Genomic DNA, 15,982 nt, shown 5'->3' with positions numbered 1-15,982 from the left:
CAAATGTTAATGTTTATCATTAATTTGCGCTCTTTTTGTTGTTGTTATTGTTGTTGTTGCCGTATGAGCAATCGTTTTGGCGCGTGTGCCAAACAAATAATCGGCGCGTTTTAAATCGCCCGCGGCACAAAACACTGATTCTCTTGACTGATTCATGTCATTTGTCATACCCTGCACATATTAGTTGATAATTAACGGGTATAATGAGTGTTACATATCTCTGTAAATAGTTAAGACTACATTGTTATATTTTCCTGGCTATCGAGCTAAGATAATATAGAGGCTCATATTTGGATCTTATATAATTCAAAGCAAACTAACCGAAGTATCCCAAAAGTTATTAAACAAAAGTATATGCTCTGATCTTATAGTTTAATAATTATAATCGAGTCTATACACAATTCTCATCATTCAGAAAGAGGTTGAGCTTGCAACGACATATTTTTGTAAGATATTTTTTTCTTGAATTTTATATAACTTATTTATATATTATATGATCGTAGATAATTACAGAAATTATACAAAAACCAACTTTTAGTTAAGTTTAAAGGCAACTTAACCAACTTCTTCAAACTGTGCTTTCGGTGTTACCGTTGGCCTAACTACAGGGTATCTCGCAGTCTCATTGTATAGCACTCGCTGTTGTCTTCGGTCTTAGTTGTTTGTCTGTGCCTGATTTGTCACTTTGGCATAACAAAGCAAATGCTTTCGCTTGTATTATTTACATAGTTTGCTTAAGATTTGTTTGCTTATCACACCGGACCGAGTATGTTGCGGCATTATTTCTGCATAATTATACTTTGTACTTGGTCTATAATCGAGTGAATATCGTCGCTGATTCGTTGACTCACTTGCGGTTGGGCCTCGGTCAACCAAGAACTCAACTTGCTCTTTAATGTGAAACCGGTTACGGGCGAAAGATATTAAGAGAATCAGCACTGAGAATTGAGCTCACTTGCAATTTGCATGCAGTTAACGGGCTGTACACACCCACACACTGCGGTTAACCCACCTTTCAGAAGGTGTTGCAGGTAAGCCATCCCCTGCCCCATCCCTGAAACCCCTCGCTTAGAACAGAATTCAAAACACTCAACACTGGAACGTGCGCTATAAATCAATGCTACAAATGAATCACTTGCCAAATGCTTAATGAATGATGATTACAGCATTTGCTATAGATACCCTGTAAAAGTATATACTCACAAGAGTAGAATAAGCTACACATATGCATTTGTCTTTTCTTAACTATTTTATGTTAATTTAACTTTAACTTTAAAATATTTTCGAAAGATATTTGTATTTTTATCGGTCTCAAGTATTTTAGTTATACCCTGTACTATTTACCCTTTACAATTGTCGACTTCTGTCAAATTATAAAAATCCTACTTTTACATTTGCTTATCTCCACTATCGATATAGCATATCTATACTATTTGTATACCCCATATTTCGTATTAATATATATTCTTAACATTATATTTTATCAAATTTCTCTTCCAGGGTATTACGTAGTGCATAATCGTGAAATTTTTAGCATTTTAACGTTTTTACTTGTTTTTACTTAACAGGTAGATAATTTGTAGTTTGATTGGTTGTGGGCGTGCAACAACAGAGTCGACTACAGTTAGCTACGGGGGACAACGTTTTGAATATCAAACCAGATCATCGAGAAATTGTGGTTATTATGAGTATGAATACATTTATGACTAAGTGTAAAGCTAGGCAAGCTGACGGAAGACGACAGGCGATAGGGAAGTAATCAAAATAGTTCGAGAAGTAAATAAAGCAGTGGAAGAAGAAAAACAAGTTATATTTACCAGGTATGCAAATGGTTTTATAAAGTGTGTACATTAGAAAAATACAGATTTAATTAGGTACGGTACAACAAACATAGATAAGCAAGAGGAACTATGGTATTAAATAAAATTAAATTAAAAATTGCAGATTATAAATATGAAAGGAGTATGCAGTAAATAAACGGGTATATGGCAGGGACTATTATAATCATATAAAATATTGTTATTATCAGAAGTTTAGGACATATTTATAAGCTATCCGCAACTGAAATATCTCTGGTTAAGGGTATTATATGGAATTTCAACTCAAATTCTTCATTGTCAGTTTCCTCAATTATGAGACATACCAGGCGAAAGACAGGTGAATCTTAGATATTAAGGCTTAGGGCCACATTCTTTATGCACTACACACTCCATTCTATACTATTTTCTCTATGCCTCTTAACTCCTCACCCCTTTTCATAATCATTTGTTTTTCAGTCTGCATAAATAAATGTGTAAAAAACCTTATACATAGATACTGAAGTCTTAAGAAATTAAAGCTAATTTCTAATCTGGTTTTGGATGTGTGACATTTTTGATTTGATTATCATTTGACAAAAGTGAAATGCGTGTTATCTCAAATAAACCAATACATATGTATATAGAGATCCCAGCAAACGTATATAAATAGAAGTGTTGATAAACTGTTAAACTAATGTGTTTATCGACTTTGTTTGCGAAGACAATTAAATAATGAGTAATGGGAAATAGCGAATGAATCTTACATTTTTAAGAAGTTCACATTAAGATAATTATAACTAAGATTAATATAATTATGATGTTGAATCTAAGATTTAGATGGAACAACAAAGAATAGTCATTTACGAAGTGACGAACTTTAAATACTTTAAGAGACATATATCAGATGAAGCTTACAGTTTTCTATCCTAGCTTAAAAAGCTTTTATAAAAAACTCAATCAAAAAGATACAATATTTTTTGTTCTACTCTAAACTCATGAGTTAAGTTAAGATATTGTTTATGAGAGCTATATAAAATTAATCGATGAACAACTTGTTCATAGAGCAAATTAATTGTTGACTGATCGTTCCGATAGAAGCTATATTATATAGTGAACCGATGATGGTATAGATAAAGAGCAGCTTAAAACGGATATAATCTAATTCTAATCTATTCGACTGTTTCACAAAAATATATTGCCTTTATATATGTGTTTTCCTTTAAGCGTTACATATTTCATGACAAAATCATAAGACCCACTGCAAGTGTATTTAGATTTAAAGTGCGCCAACCTCTCGAGTTGAGCAATAAAATTTTAATAAATTCTATGCGAAAGGTAAGAACAAATAACTGGTTGTTTATTTTGTTGATTTTTGATGTGTTTATTATTTATTCGTATTTTTTTCAGCTAACATTTGGTGGCATGTGGGCGCGTGCCGTCTCTCTGTCTGCCTATCTGCCCGCCAGCCTACCTGAGTTAGTCAAGACTTGGAGGCCAATTGAGGTAACCAGTTTCAAGTGCCAAAATGCCACAGTCACAATTTGACTAACCGCATGCAATCGAGCCGAGCGTCAGCTCAGAAATCTTCTAGAGCAACCGCACACACCCACTCACACACACTCACACACACACACACACACACACAAACACACACACAGAGAACCGAGCTAGTTATGCGTCATGCGTTGACTCTCGCAGCTGAGTGGAGAACAAAAGCCGCAGCAAAGTCGCGTTCGCATTTGCAAAACAGTTGCAAATTGAAACTCGAATCGCTCAGATGGCAGCCACAGCAGCAGCAGCAACAGCAATACCGGAGCTTTTTATCAGCCATGCCACCATACAGCTGAGGCAGCCATCTAGTGTGGCGCCACCGCGAGTCTACGAGTGGCGCACGCAGGTCACAGGTCAGACGCAGCAGGCGCAGGAAACGCCAGTCGAGCGCATTAGGCAAAGCGGCAGTACAACAGCAAAAGCAAAAGCCACGCCCATATACACGCCTCCACGGATCCAGGGCAATGAGGCGAAACGCAAGAATCTGCCACAAACGCTTTGCAACTTCTTCGAGGCGGAGCGCCACGACAGCGCCTGGAATCGCGTGACTAACTGAGATGGAACAGTCAGCGTTTTATATATGTATACATACATATATAAATATATACTATACATAAACATACGTTATAAATTAACCCATTGTGTGCCAATACTAAAAATAGGGCACTCAAATAACCAACATAATGTGCATTAAATTATCTAATCGCCGACTTCAGCTGTTATTTATAAGGCTCTTTAAGCAAATCAAAGAAAAATGTAGTTTTAGCTTGTATAAATAAAAACGTAAGCTCAAAATGTTTTCAAAGTCTTATCGTTGTTTCATATATGTATTTTTGTATACTTAATATAAAGAGAGCTGTGCATGTCATAATGCTCAACTTTAGTCAAGATAATTCAAATTCAACGCGCGTTAAAGCACGTAGCTAGCATATAAAACATTTTAATACCCTATAGCTATCAAATAGTTACAACTGGGGTATTTAAAGGTTGTATGCAACAAGCTGAGCATCAAAAAGCATAAATTATTAAAGCTGCAGCAACTGCTTTGTATATGCCTATCCATAAGAAACTTTTATAGGTAGAGGTACTAAATTGTGTATTCCAACTATTTATTAGTTGAAGACATGTTAATTATCAACACGATATTAATTATATAAAAATGTAGACTGTGGCCTAAGCAAATCCCAGTCGAGAACTCAAACAAGTCGGTCCAATATTTTGTTAAAATTTATTTTAATAAATACCCTGTAGCCCGTTCCAATGGGATGAGACATGTTGTCGGATTCTGCAGCAACAGCTAATGAAATTAATAACAATATTGAAGATTAGCTAGACTGTCCCACCGATCTTAGAGGCTATAAAACCTGGAAATTTTTATTTTGGTATGGAAGCTCAGCTATATTTAGACCTTAGCCCATACTATCCACTTTAATATAACCTGTTTTAATCACAAAGTACCTTGATAATCTGCTACAATAGCATTCTTCGAACTACTTTAAACAATAAAAACAGTAACTAAAAAGTGTAAAAATAATATTTTACCAACTTTGTTATGTTATATTATCATGTATACGTATTATACTCTATATTATAAAAGATTAAGGGTATCTGACAGATTTAGTATGTCTCTCTCGAACTCTCTCTCCCAATTTTGCTATCTCTCTTAAGGTTTTCCCATTTTTTAATAATAATTACGAGTCGATAGTCTTATGCTGTTCGTTCACTCTGTCCGCCTTTCTTGCTGCCAATAAAGCTTAATTAAATTCACCTCATCTATTTTTCAGACATCTTCACACTTTATTATTTTTATATTATATTTATACACTAGCCCCCAATTTAAATATTAAAATGTCATTCTATTATAATTTTCGATTAAACACTTTGTATAATAGTGCTAGTAGGTAGTAGGAATAATTATGCATTTTTAATGAACGAAAGAAGTGTTTTTCTATTTTTGTTCACAGCTTGACGTTTTCATTATTTATGAATGAATAAAGTTTAGACAAATAATCATGTCACGTTTTCAAAATGTAGAAAACCGCATAATTCATTCACAAAAACATTGTAAGCAGAGAAATTATGATAGAGAATTAATGATAAATTTGATATCTTAAAGCTATCAAAAGAACTGGCTTCAATGGGTTAAGTTCAAGCGTAATTAAATGCTGCAGATAAGAAAATCAAAAGTAAGCACAAATAGAGAGCAAAAAAAAACGAGTTAACTCGCTCGCACGATTTTTTTCTTGTCTTTTTTAACATTTTGCTCTTTTTTTTGCGACGTCATCAATGTGCATAAATCACGGCTGAACAAACGCACAAAATTACACGAAGCCGACGCCATTGGGCCGGAAGTTCATTATGGGCAAAGGAAGGGGTGCCCTGCAAAGCGGAAGCTAAGCGAGTGCCCTATATATACATATGCATGTGTGTCTGTATGTGTGTGCTTCGATAGTAGCCAAATGGTTTCACGCTTTGTGAAGCAGCTGCTAATTTATCAGAGAGACAGCGCGCTTTGGCACGGCGCAAGTTTCAAGGTAGCGCAGGCGAATCGATTAGCGGCCACCCAGAAACGAATGGAATGGGAACAAAAATATATATGGAAACGAAACGAGAAATGGGTAACGTGCAATGCACATGCAAATTGCCAGCTTTGGGTATTGCCTGAGCGTCGATGTCGGCGTCGGCGTCAACGCTGCTGGCGTCCCTGGCCCCGCTAGGGTTGTCAAGTGGGCTGTTGAATCAATGCAGCAAACTGAGCCAACTGCCAATGTGGCAACGTTGAACGAGAGCCACTTAAGCCTTGCCACATAAACTTTATGAGTTCACAGTTACGAGCTGAGCCTGAGCCTGTCGTTGCGCCGCTTTGATGAAGGTTTTAAGGACCGCAGCCACCTGCAAGCCCTTAGGCCCACATTTTCGCAGCGTTTGCACACACAAGTTTCCAGTTATTGTAAAAAGTTTGTTTCTGGCCGCCGCCCTACCCACCCAACAAAAACAACAGCAACAACAACAAAGCCAACAACAACACTTTGTAGCTAATCAGGCTCAAGGCGTGCTCCTTTGGGGCCAAGTCATAAATAGTTAAGAGTTGGGGTCTCTGTGCGGCTTGAAAAATGCACAAATTATGGTTTCTAGCTGTTGGGATTGCCAAAAACAAATAAAAATAAAGTCTCTCACGAACCTGAGAAACTTCTCATGTTATTTATGGAGCATCTGCAAATTTTATCTGACTAGAGTTTACAAAGATTTCTTGGTGGAAATGCAATTTCCATAAATGGGTTCGAGCCCAGAAAAACAACATACGACTGGGTCACCTTAACAATATATCTATTTAATGCATTTCTGATCTAGCTTATGTAAATAAGCTTAAGAAACTAATTGTTGATTAATATATGCGTGTTTTTTTTCATTCAATGAACCATTCAATTTCTTTGTAAGACTTTTTCGGAAAGTCCAGTTTGAATATATAAAAAAAAAACCAATCATTACAGCACGTGCCCTCCATGAGTCAACTTAGGTATTTCAAGATCCAACTGAGAACATTTAAGCGTACCATATATATGTATATATTTGCTTATATAATTAATTTGTATTTAGTACAAATTGTAAAATAATAAATGGCTATTTAGTCAGTTGATTAAATATTGAGGCAGTTTGCATTCCCTCTAAAAAAAAAACCCCCAAAACCGTAAGTAAGTACTTATCTTGCAAAATACTGTGTGACAGATAATAAAATCTAGTCTAGCATAAATTTATATCTTAAATTTAGAAAGACCATAGTATTTAAGTTGAAGTTCAGAGTAGCTAACTTTAAAGCCTAATTAAGGCTTTGTGGCTATAAACTCTTGTTGGAGTTGGGAACACAATCAGACTTACATTTATAAATTTTATATAGTTTTCTATTTTGAAATCGTGTATCGCTTAAGATAAGCTCCTTTATACTTCCCAGGTATGTATTTTAATAATAAAAGTGAAGCTTAAAAATTGTTGCCAAGCAGAAAATTTTGGTTGGAGCGTAACTCTATAAACTAAATATTTAAGGTATAAAATATTTATTAACATTTCCGATGAGCACTATAATAATAAAGTACACATTAAATACCCAGTACATCATGGGATTTTAAAATCCATTTTAACTGATGTTTATCTAAGCCTTAAGGTAAAAATATAAATGGTTTTTATATTTCTTGCCTCTATACATTTGCACAAAGCTATAATTATAGCCCAACCGTTTATAAATTGTAAATTTATCGTTCAGATAATTGCATTTATTTTGAGCGCATATTAAACAGCTTACAACTGAATTACATGTGTTATCAATTATTTATGCAGGGCATAATTGTAAGCTATGCCATAAATAATTTAATCTAAATGTCAACTAGACTAATTAGTCTCCCAATTGGATTTACGTATTAAAATGATTTGAGTAAAATATTAAATTCACAAATTTATGCATATGCGTTTTATGCCAAGTTTTGATGCACGTAAATTGAATTCGTATTTGATAACCAGTTTTAGCAGAGCGATTGAAATGAATCACTTAGATATAAGAGGTGCCTCGGGACCTTTAATAAATCCCCCCTAAAGTCTGTGTGTTAGAGTGCGAGAGTGAGCGAGAGAGGTGATAATATCATGACTCATATTGTGTAGCAGCTGCTGTTTTAAATTGTAAATTGATTAGCTAAGACTTGGATTGGAATAACCCGTAGAGTTGGATATCTAAAACTCCTGCTGAGTCACTTAAAAGCCTGAGTATAATAAAAATGGTAATCAAAATGCATAAAAGTGCATGTTAAAGTTGATGGCAAATTTAAAACGCACTTAGACACATGCACATATTCAGCTGGCAACTCTGCCTAAGCACAAGCACAAGCGCAATGACAGTTTTAGAGCCAAACGTATGAGGCAGGCAGGAATTTTTAGGTGCATAGAGCATGTTAAAGTAAATGGCTAATTTAACATGCACATACATACATATAAATGTCAAAATTAAAATACACATTCGGCTTTCCTCTGTCTAAAGCTTTAGTAAATTGTTAAGGATAGCTGGTTGTTAATGCATAGTAAGTAGCATTACATCAGGTTTGCATGCAGTTTTCGCAAGCTTTTGTATTTTTTTTAGATGCAGACGAGAATCACCTATATTTTCCGTCACGTAACGTATAATCCCATCCTAACCTACTTTCGACAGCGTTTAAAATCAGCACATGACTAGGAATATTACAGATTTTTTTTTGGATTTTCTTTATATTAAAGACGTGCGCGCATCGTTTGCGTGGCCCTGAAATTGTCCATATACTACAGACATAGCTGACTACTCTGGCTGAGCTCTGGCACGGTCACACTGGCAATTAGTGGCCTCAAAGCAAGGGGAAAAAAAGTGGGAATGTCAATAATTAAAAGTCGGCCAAATGTTGTCATTTGTCCTCAGCGCCGCAAAGCGACTTCCTGCCGCCCACAAAGCATGCACACACACACACATACGCTATATACACACACACACACACACAGTACACCACCCGTATATAGCTGTTTGTGGCGTGCAAGTCGCACGTCCTTGCGAGCCTTTTGCCATTGTTGTTGTTGCTGGCATTTTGATTTATCGATTTAAATTTTGTTGCCGTCTGTTTGGTTAGCTTTTCCTTGCGCTTTTCCTACATTTTCACATTAGCAGCTCAATCATTATTTTTTCTCTTATTTTGTTTTCTTTTTTTGCCTTTTAAATACTTATGCTTAATATTTTTTTTGTGCTTTTTTCTATTTTTTTAAAACATATTTTGACCGCCTGCCGTTTGGGTCGAGGTCTTTTGCAGCGCTTTTCGGGGGTTTGAGATTGCTGCCACTTCTTCTTCTTCGTTTTATGCCACCCACGACAAACGTCGTTAACAGTCACGTTAGCGTGCGAGTACGTAACAAACACACACACACAATCACAAGTGTACTATAAGCTACTGTGTGTGTGTGTGTATGTGTTGTTGTTGTTTTTATTATAGCAGCGCGCGCAATTTGGGTCGATGGTAAAATAGAAAAGCCAAAAGCAAGGCGAAACCAAAAGCACACACACACACACAGACACACACACACTCAGAGTGACACGAACATTTCCAGCAAAGGTCGTTTCGAGTAGACCAATGCACATTTATTGCTATATACATATGTATACATTTATACACATACATATCATGCCATCTACAGCCCGGGACACGTAAGTGGGAACACACATTGTACATTAAAAATGGATTTGAATCGAATTTGCTTGGCAGAATAATTTTTTTAAATAAATGTTTATTAAAAAGGTGACAATAGATAAGCCGTGATTCGTTACGAGATGGTACATAAATGGAAAGAAATCCAAAAGTGCTAAATTCTCTAAATGTATTTAGTAGATACATACATAATCTGGCATTTGCTACTTTAAATAAATCCTAATCATATGTTTAGGTTTTTATACCTGTACCTTCTGTACCTTAAGCCATATGTCTATAAGGTTTTCTAATTATCAACGATTTGCAGATTCTTTGTTATATTTTTAGTTGAATTCGCATTTGAAGATTACTTCAACCGTGGAAATTGGCCTTAATTTTATGGCCAGCACTGTGTGCACACATGCACCTATGTTTTCTCTCTCTCTCTCTCTACCTCTGTCTTTCTCTATCTATCTCTCCCCCGTTCTTTTTGTGTGTGTTCGCGCACTTTGTCTGCTCTTTTTGGACATTTTCTGGAACTGCTTTGGTTTCATGTTAATTGCTCGTAGCGTCGCTTGTTCCGGCAATCTGCGTTAATTTTAAAGCTTGATTTACAGACTACATCTAGTCCTTGATGTTGTTGTTGTAGTTGTTGTTATTGTAGCTGTTGTTGTTTTTGCTGTTCTGCTGTATTTCTGATTGTTGTAGCTGCTGTCGTTTTGCGGTTGCAGCTCAACTGCAATTTGCGCCCCAAAGCACACAACAAAATATTTTCCTTTTAGTTTCGTGTGCGTGTATGTGTGTGTGTGTTTCCGTTACATTGTCCCTGCATGAGGTCACATGGGAGCATAACGAGGCATTTAGGCCCATTCGTATATATATATGTATATATATATATATATATATATAATAGGCGTAAGATGTACATTTAAAGGGTTTCTACAATTTGTGGTCATTTAGTAGAAATACATAAGCTTCAATATATTAATACCAGCAAAGGGAGCAGCATTTATCTTCAAAGGATGTTTAAGATTTATTATTCTTGTTGACGTATATAACAAATGTGCTGCCACTTAATTGTTTTAATAGGAACATTTTTAATTTTGATTGTTCCCATGGCAGCTATATGCTATGGTTATCTAAAGTTGGTATATCTAACAACAAAAAAGATTTCAGCTATTGCTCAAATGACAACTATATGATAAAGTATATCGCACGACTTCAACTCATGTACACCCCGCAATTAAAAGCAGACCTATTTAAAATATCATTAGTATAACAGATAGAGAATTAGTTTAGTTTTAATAAAAATATTACACATTTTCTGCATTCCTCTTACTATCACCCCTTATAGAGTATCTCTAAATTCGAATAAGCTCCATAAAATGTAACTCGCCTGCCGCTTGTTTTGGCCCACTCTTTTGTTGTCGGCCACTTTGCCGCATGTGTGTGCAGCAGACAGATAGAAAGTGAAACAGGCGGGCGAGAATAAATAGAGAAAGGGAGGGAGAGCGATAGAGAGAGAGTGGTGAGCTGCCTGGGAGACAGCACAGTTGAGTCATTAAAATGAGAAATGGCTCCAGGGTGCGCTCGCCTAGGCAAACATTGTACCACGTCGTGTTTAATTGTTGTTGTTGGCCCAAAAATAAAAAATAAAAAGTTCTGTGTGGCCCGCAACGTAAGCAGCAGTTGGCCAAATAAAAGGTGAACACGAGGTTTTCACAACTTGACTTTGCCCCAAGCCCGGAAAATGCACAAATGCAGTTGAGCTCAGGCCGAAGAGTAGCTCAGAATTCGTTATTACGATATGCGAGGGGGTGTATGTGTGTGGAATTTTTATGTGTGCGTGTGTGTGTGATGCTTTTGTGTATGTTAGCAGCTGTCCTGGTCGCTTCAATTATTTATGTTTGCAAACGTTGCGTATACGTAATTTATGCGCGAGTTTATGGGATTGCGGGCATATTGCATATTACGTATACGCCGCGTTCAACTTAGAAACAATTTCAATAAATGTTTTATGATATTCTCTTAGGAACAAACAATATAAATTTCAATAATAAATCATTTTTGTATTTACGTAACATATAAATATGACGTATACGCAGAACTCAACTAAGAAACAATTTTAACAAATGTGTGAACTAACGAAATACAATTTAAAAGGAAATATTTTAGGCATGTTTCAAGAGAATCGTTTTAAAAACAACCAAATGAAATGAAGTAGCATATAAATATGACGTATACGCAGGGTTCAACTGAAAAACAATACAAATAAATGTTGTGTGAATTATCGAAATGCAATTTAAGAAGAAATAATATACGAAAGAAATAATATTAAAGAAAATAACCAAATAAATAGAGTTAAATAGAAATATGACGTATACGCAGAATTTAATTAAGGAACAAATTTAATAAATGTGTGGACTAACGATATACAATTGAAGACGAAATAATTTGCGTGAGTTTTTGAAGAAAACCTCAAAAAAATAAAGTAATTTATAATTATTACGTATACGCAGTGCTCAGCTTAGGAACAATTTTAATATATGTTCAATAGTATACTTTCAGAGAAGAAGTCAAAGCAAAATGCATTTATTGTTTATATATTTAAAAAGAAAACAACAAGAATATAATTATATAATTATTAAACTATTTGTTTCTTTTAATTTTTATCTAGTGAGCCCTATTGGCATTCCCAGAAAATTTTCTAATTTTGTATCCTCAGCTTCTTCTATTCACGCGGAAAATATCAGTTACTGCCAAGTTACTTATATTTACACAGTAGATTTATTTTATAATAAGCAACGGAAATACGGAAATTTTACTGATTGTATAATACTTTATACTTTTTACTCTAGCAGTTTCAAGCATAAAGATATTTTGCACAAATAGATAATAATAGAAAATAAGATAGCAATCAGCATCAAAAATAATTTAAAAGGCTTAAATATAACAAATTAAATACGTGTTTTTTACTGTTTTATTTTTTTTAATGTAAAGCTAATAAATTTTAAAAACTTGTGAAATTTACTCACTCCAATTAATTTACGCTCGTCAAATTTAAATGTTTATTTTTTCTGTTTTTCTTGCTCGTTTTTATTACATATTATCATATAATATCGCACTTACGCATATTCCCATATACTTTCTATCAGTTCGTTTAGCTATGCAAGTCTAATTCAATTTGATGCTACGAGAGAAATCTTTATGAACCACCACCTCCCTCCCCCCCCCCCCCTCCAGCCCTTTCTTGATTGAATTGTACATTGCCTGTCGCATAAATCACTTATACAGCTGCTTTCCTTCTGCCCCCTTTGCCTCATTTAAATACAAATTCCATTAGTCATAGTCGCAGGCAAAAGGCAAAATCACGCATTAGCCGTGTTTGTTTTGCGCGAGTGTGTACATGTGTGTGTGCTTGTGTGTACTCTGAGGGAGTACTAACCCAGATGAAAATCTGGCTCTTGATGACATGCCTATCGCTGACGTTTTCAATGCCATTTCATGAGCTTACAAGACGACCCAACGAAGGTGTTTCGCCCGTTGACATACTCAAGAACATGCCAAAAGTTTCGTAATGTATTCTTATATTTATATAAAGGTTTGTCCTGCCTGACTGATTGCCATTTTATCTAAAATTTTAAGTAAAAAACTTGGCTCTGGCAAATCCGGGCAATACCCGCTGGTGATATATCAAAAGAAAAAGCTCCCAGACTCGATTCCAAAGACAACATTGAAGACATTTCATTCAGAGTGTCTTGCAAGACAATTATCAAGACAGGTCATCAAGATAGTCCTGCCGGACTTTCAAAGTTACGTTAAAGGCGATGTCAAAGAGTAAAAGGGACAAGGTCTGCAGAATACCGACTGGGTCTCTCAGAGATTGGAAGTGTGGCTTGGCTGGGATTTAAAAATAAGATGTGTGCACTTACCATTGGAACTGTGTTGATTGGGCACATTATCCTGCCGGCCGTTTAGCTCACGCCCCTCCTCCTGGTCCAGCTCCTCCTCGCCAAACATTTCCGAGGACTGATAGAGAATTTCAGCTTCGTCCTCATTCGATGTTTGCGATGATTTCACTTGATAAGTGGGCGGCACGTCGGCCATGTTGTTAAACGTTACATCGTTGTTTTGTGCCGGCTGTTGTTGTTGTTGTTGCTGCTTGTGCTGAGTGGCGCTTTTGGGCTTGTGGGCCTGGACGCTGCAGAGCAGCAGCAGCAAAAGCAGCGGTAAGCAGTAAAGCGGCTGAACACGCCTATGGGCGTGCCTGTTGTGGTTGTTATTGTTGTTGTTTGTTTTGTTAGTTGTTAATGTTAATAATACTAAGCGTTTTAAAATATTTACACAATCGACAATGCACGCGCACATTATTGATAACAAAAGCTTTGCATGGTGTTTGGTTTGTTTTGGTTTCGTTTGTTGTTGTTGTTGTTGTGTATAAGCAACATTTGCGTTTGTTGCTGGCACTTGTTGGCAACATTTGTCCGCGCTTCGTAGACGACCGCGTCGCCGGCGACTGTTAAAATCTATCGTTGTTGTTGTGCTATTGCTGGCTGGCAGCATGTTGCTAAGGCGCATGTTGCCAAGGCGCATGTTCTTACAGCTTTGAGCTTTAGCTGTATGTTGTTGTTGTTGTTGTTGTTGTTGCTGCTGCTGCTGTTGTTGTTGCTGCTGCTGTTGTTGTTTTTGTTCTCGTTGCTGTTGCCATTGTTGTTTGCTGCATGTTGTTTGCTGCAACATTGGACCCGATAAGTGTTGTTACTGTTGTTGCTGTGGTTGCTTGTTGTTGTTGTTGCAAAACCGTTTGTTCTCGTTGTTTGGGTTTGCTGAAACTTTCTTTCTTTTTTTTTGACTTTGCTGCGCCGTCTAAAAACAGTTCGCTCGCTCTCTCTCCCTCTCTCTCGCTCTGACTTAATTGCTGCTATGCTTTTGCATTTGCACAACTTTTGCTCATTGTTGTTGCAATATCACACAAATTTATATACACTACTATACATAAATAACAATTAACACAGCAACACACTAGACGAGCAACCAAATGTTGTTGCTGCTGCTGCGGCTGCTGCTGACGTTGACGTTGACGCTGGCCGCAGCATTTCCACTACGTAGAGTTTGCGCTCGTATTTGATGACGGCTCTTGGCCAGGCCATGTGAAGGTATGTGTTTTCTTTATTTTTTGGCAAAGGTAAAGCAACGCTGTGTTGTGTGCGTATGTGTGCGTGTGTATGTGTGTATGTGTGTGCTTGTGGAAATATTTCCCTGAGTTTTGCCAGTGTAGCGCGCGCGTCAGGACACAGCACGACTAGCAGGACAGCACTGCTGACGTTGTTGTGGCGCTGCCAGCGACGCTGGCCGTGTGCTGCAGGTCCACTGGAAGGGATACGACAACGGTCCCCAGCTGGAAGGCAGTCAGATCCAGTTTATGGCAGAGTGTATATTATAGCTGTTATTGGTGTTGTTGTTGCTGTTGTTGTTCTCGTTGCTGTTGTTGCTGTTGCTGCTGCGCGTGCGTTGCTTTTGTTTACATTTTCGCATTTACATTGAACTTGCACGAGCTGTTAAATCTGTAAAGAGAGGAGACGATATAAACAGTTAAAGCTATTCAAACTGTTTTAACACGATTGCTTTGAACTGTAAAAGGTTCATGCTCTTTCCTGTAGGTTTCACACTCACGCACACACTCTCTCTCTCTGCATGTGCAGCACATGCATATGCGCTCTTTGGCTCTCACTATCTCTCTCTTTGTTTTATTTCCCTGCTTACACACGCTCTGCTGCTTATCTCAGCGTTCTTATCGCTGCTCACGTTTCTGTTATTGCTTTCGTTTTCTTCTGCTGCTACTACTGCTGCTGCTGCTGTGTTTGTTGTTTTAGCTTACGCTTACAATTTTTACTTTCATTTAGCTTAGTAGGTAACACTCACACGCACAAGCAAACACCCCCTCTTTCTCTCTCTCTTTCGTTCATTGCTTCATTTTTTATGTAGCTGCTTGTGGCTGTCTCTGGGCTCTATGTGCGGTTACGTTCATTGTTATGCTTTGAGTAGCTGCCGCTAATGTCCTACTTCCCACCCACACCATCCACGCCCCCTAGCTCTATGTGTCTGTGTGTTTGTGTGCTTTTGAGTCTCGCACTTTTCACAGCTAGCTTGTGTTTTTTCTGTTTTCTTTTTTTCTTGTAGTATTTTTAGCACTAGGCCATAGCTCAGCCAGGAATTTCGACTCTGCGGGCATTATTATTAATTATGGCATTTGATTCTCTAGAGCTGCGTATAATTTTGTTTAGCTGCAAATTGCGTAACATTTTGTTGTGCTTTTTTGTGTGTTTTTTTTTTATTTTTTATTTTTGAGGGCGCCGCATCTATTTAAGCCTTTACATAGTTGACCAATCTATCAATAATCTTTACTAGAAGGAAATTTTTGATATTTCTGGTTAGAGAAAGTTTGCA

General features: G+C 36.8%; 2 protein-coding genes across 18 annotated transcripts in view; one reads left to right on the top strand and one right to left on the bottom strand.

The window, feature by feature from the left end:
- Nckx30C overlaps nucleotides 1-15,982 on the bottom strand; it is a 63,168-nt gene that overhangs the window by 25,764 nt on the left and 21,422 nt on the right. For all 17 annotated transcript variants that reach the window (XR_010437968.1, XR_010437969.1, XR_010437970.1 and 14 more), the window contains one exon: nucleotides 13,468-15,099. Coding sequence is in view for 14 of the 17 variants with exons in the window: in XM_064697606.1 (XP_064553676.1) it covers nucleotides 13,468-14,275 (808 nt within the window). In the remaining 3 variants the exon portion in view is untranslated. The remainder of the gene's footprint in view (nucleotides 1-13,467; nucleotides 15,100-15,982) is intronic.
- LOC135439028 (uncharacterized) lies at nucleotides 3,543-4,155 on the top strand. The gene has a single exon (XM_064697629.1). It carries the CDS (start codon nucleotides 3,577-3,579, stop codon nucleotides 3,904-3,906), a length of 330 nt encoding a protein of 109 aa, XP_064553699.1. The 5' UTR covers nucleotides 3,543-3,576; the 3' UTR covers nucleotides 3,907-4,155.

The sequence above is a fragment of the Drosophila montana genome, unplaced genomic scaffold (assembly GCF_035044405.1).
Source record: "Drosophila montana isolate Dmon_TW-CO22-7 unplaced genomic scaffold, ASM3504440v1 contig_402_1, whole genome shotgun sequence".
Lineage (NCBI taxonomy): Eukaryota > Metazoa > Arthropoda > Insecta > Diptera > Drosophilidae > Drosophila > Drosophila montana.
The sequence above is the reverse complement of the archived record's forward strand: the minus strand, read 5'-3'. Positions and strand labels throughout refer to the sequence as shown.

Coding starts and splice junctions, on each gene's coding strand:
- LOC135439028 (XM_064697629.1), top strand. CDS start 3,577: ATGGCAGCCACAGCAGCAGCAGCAACAGCAATACCGGAGCTTTTTATC.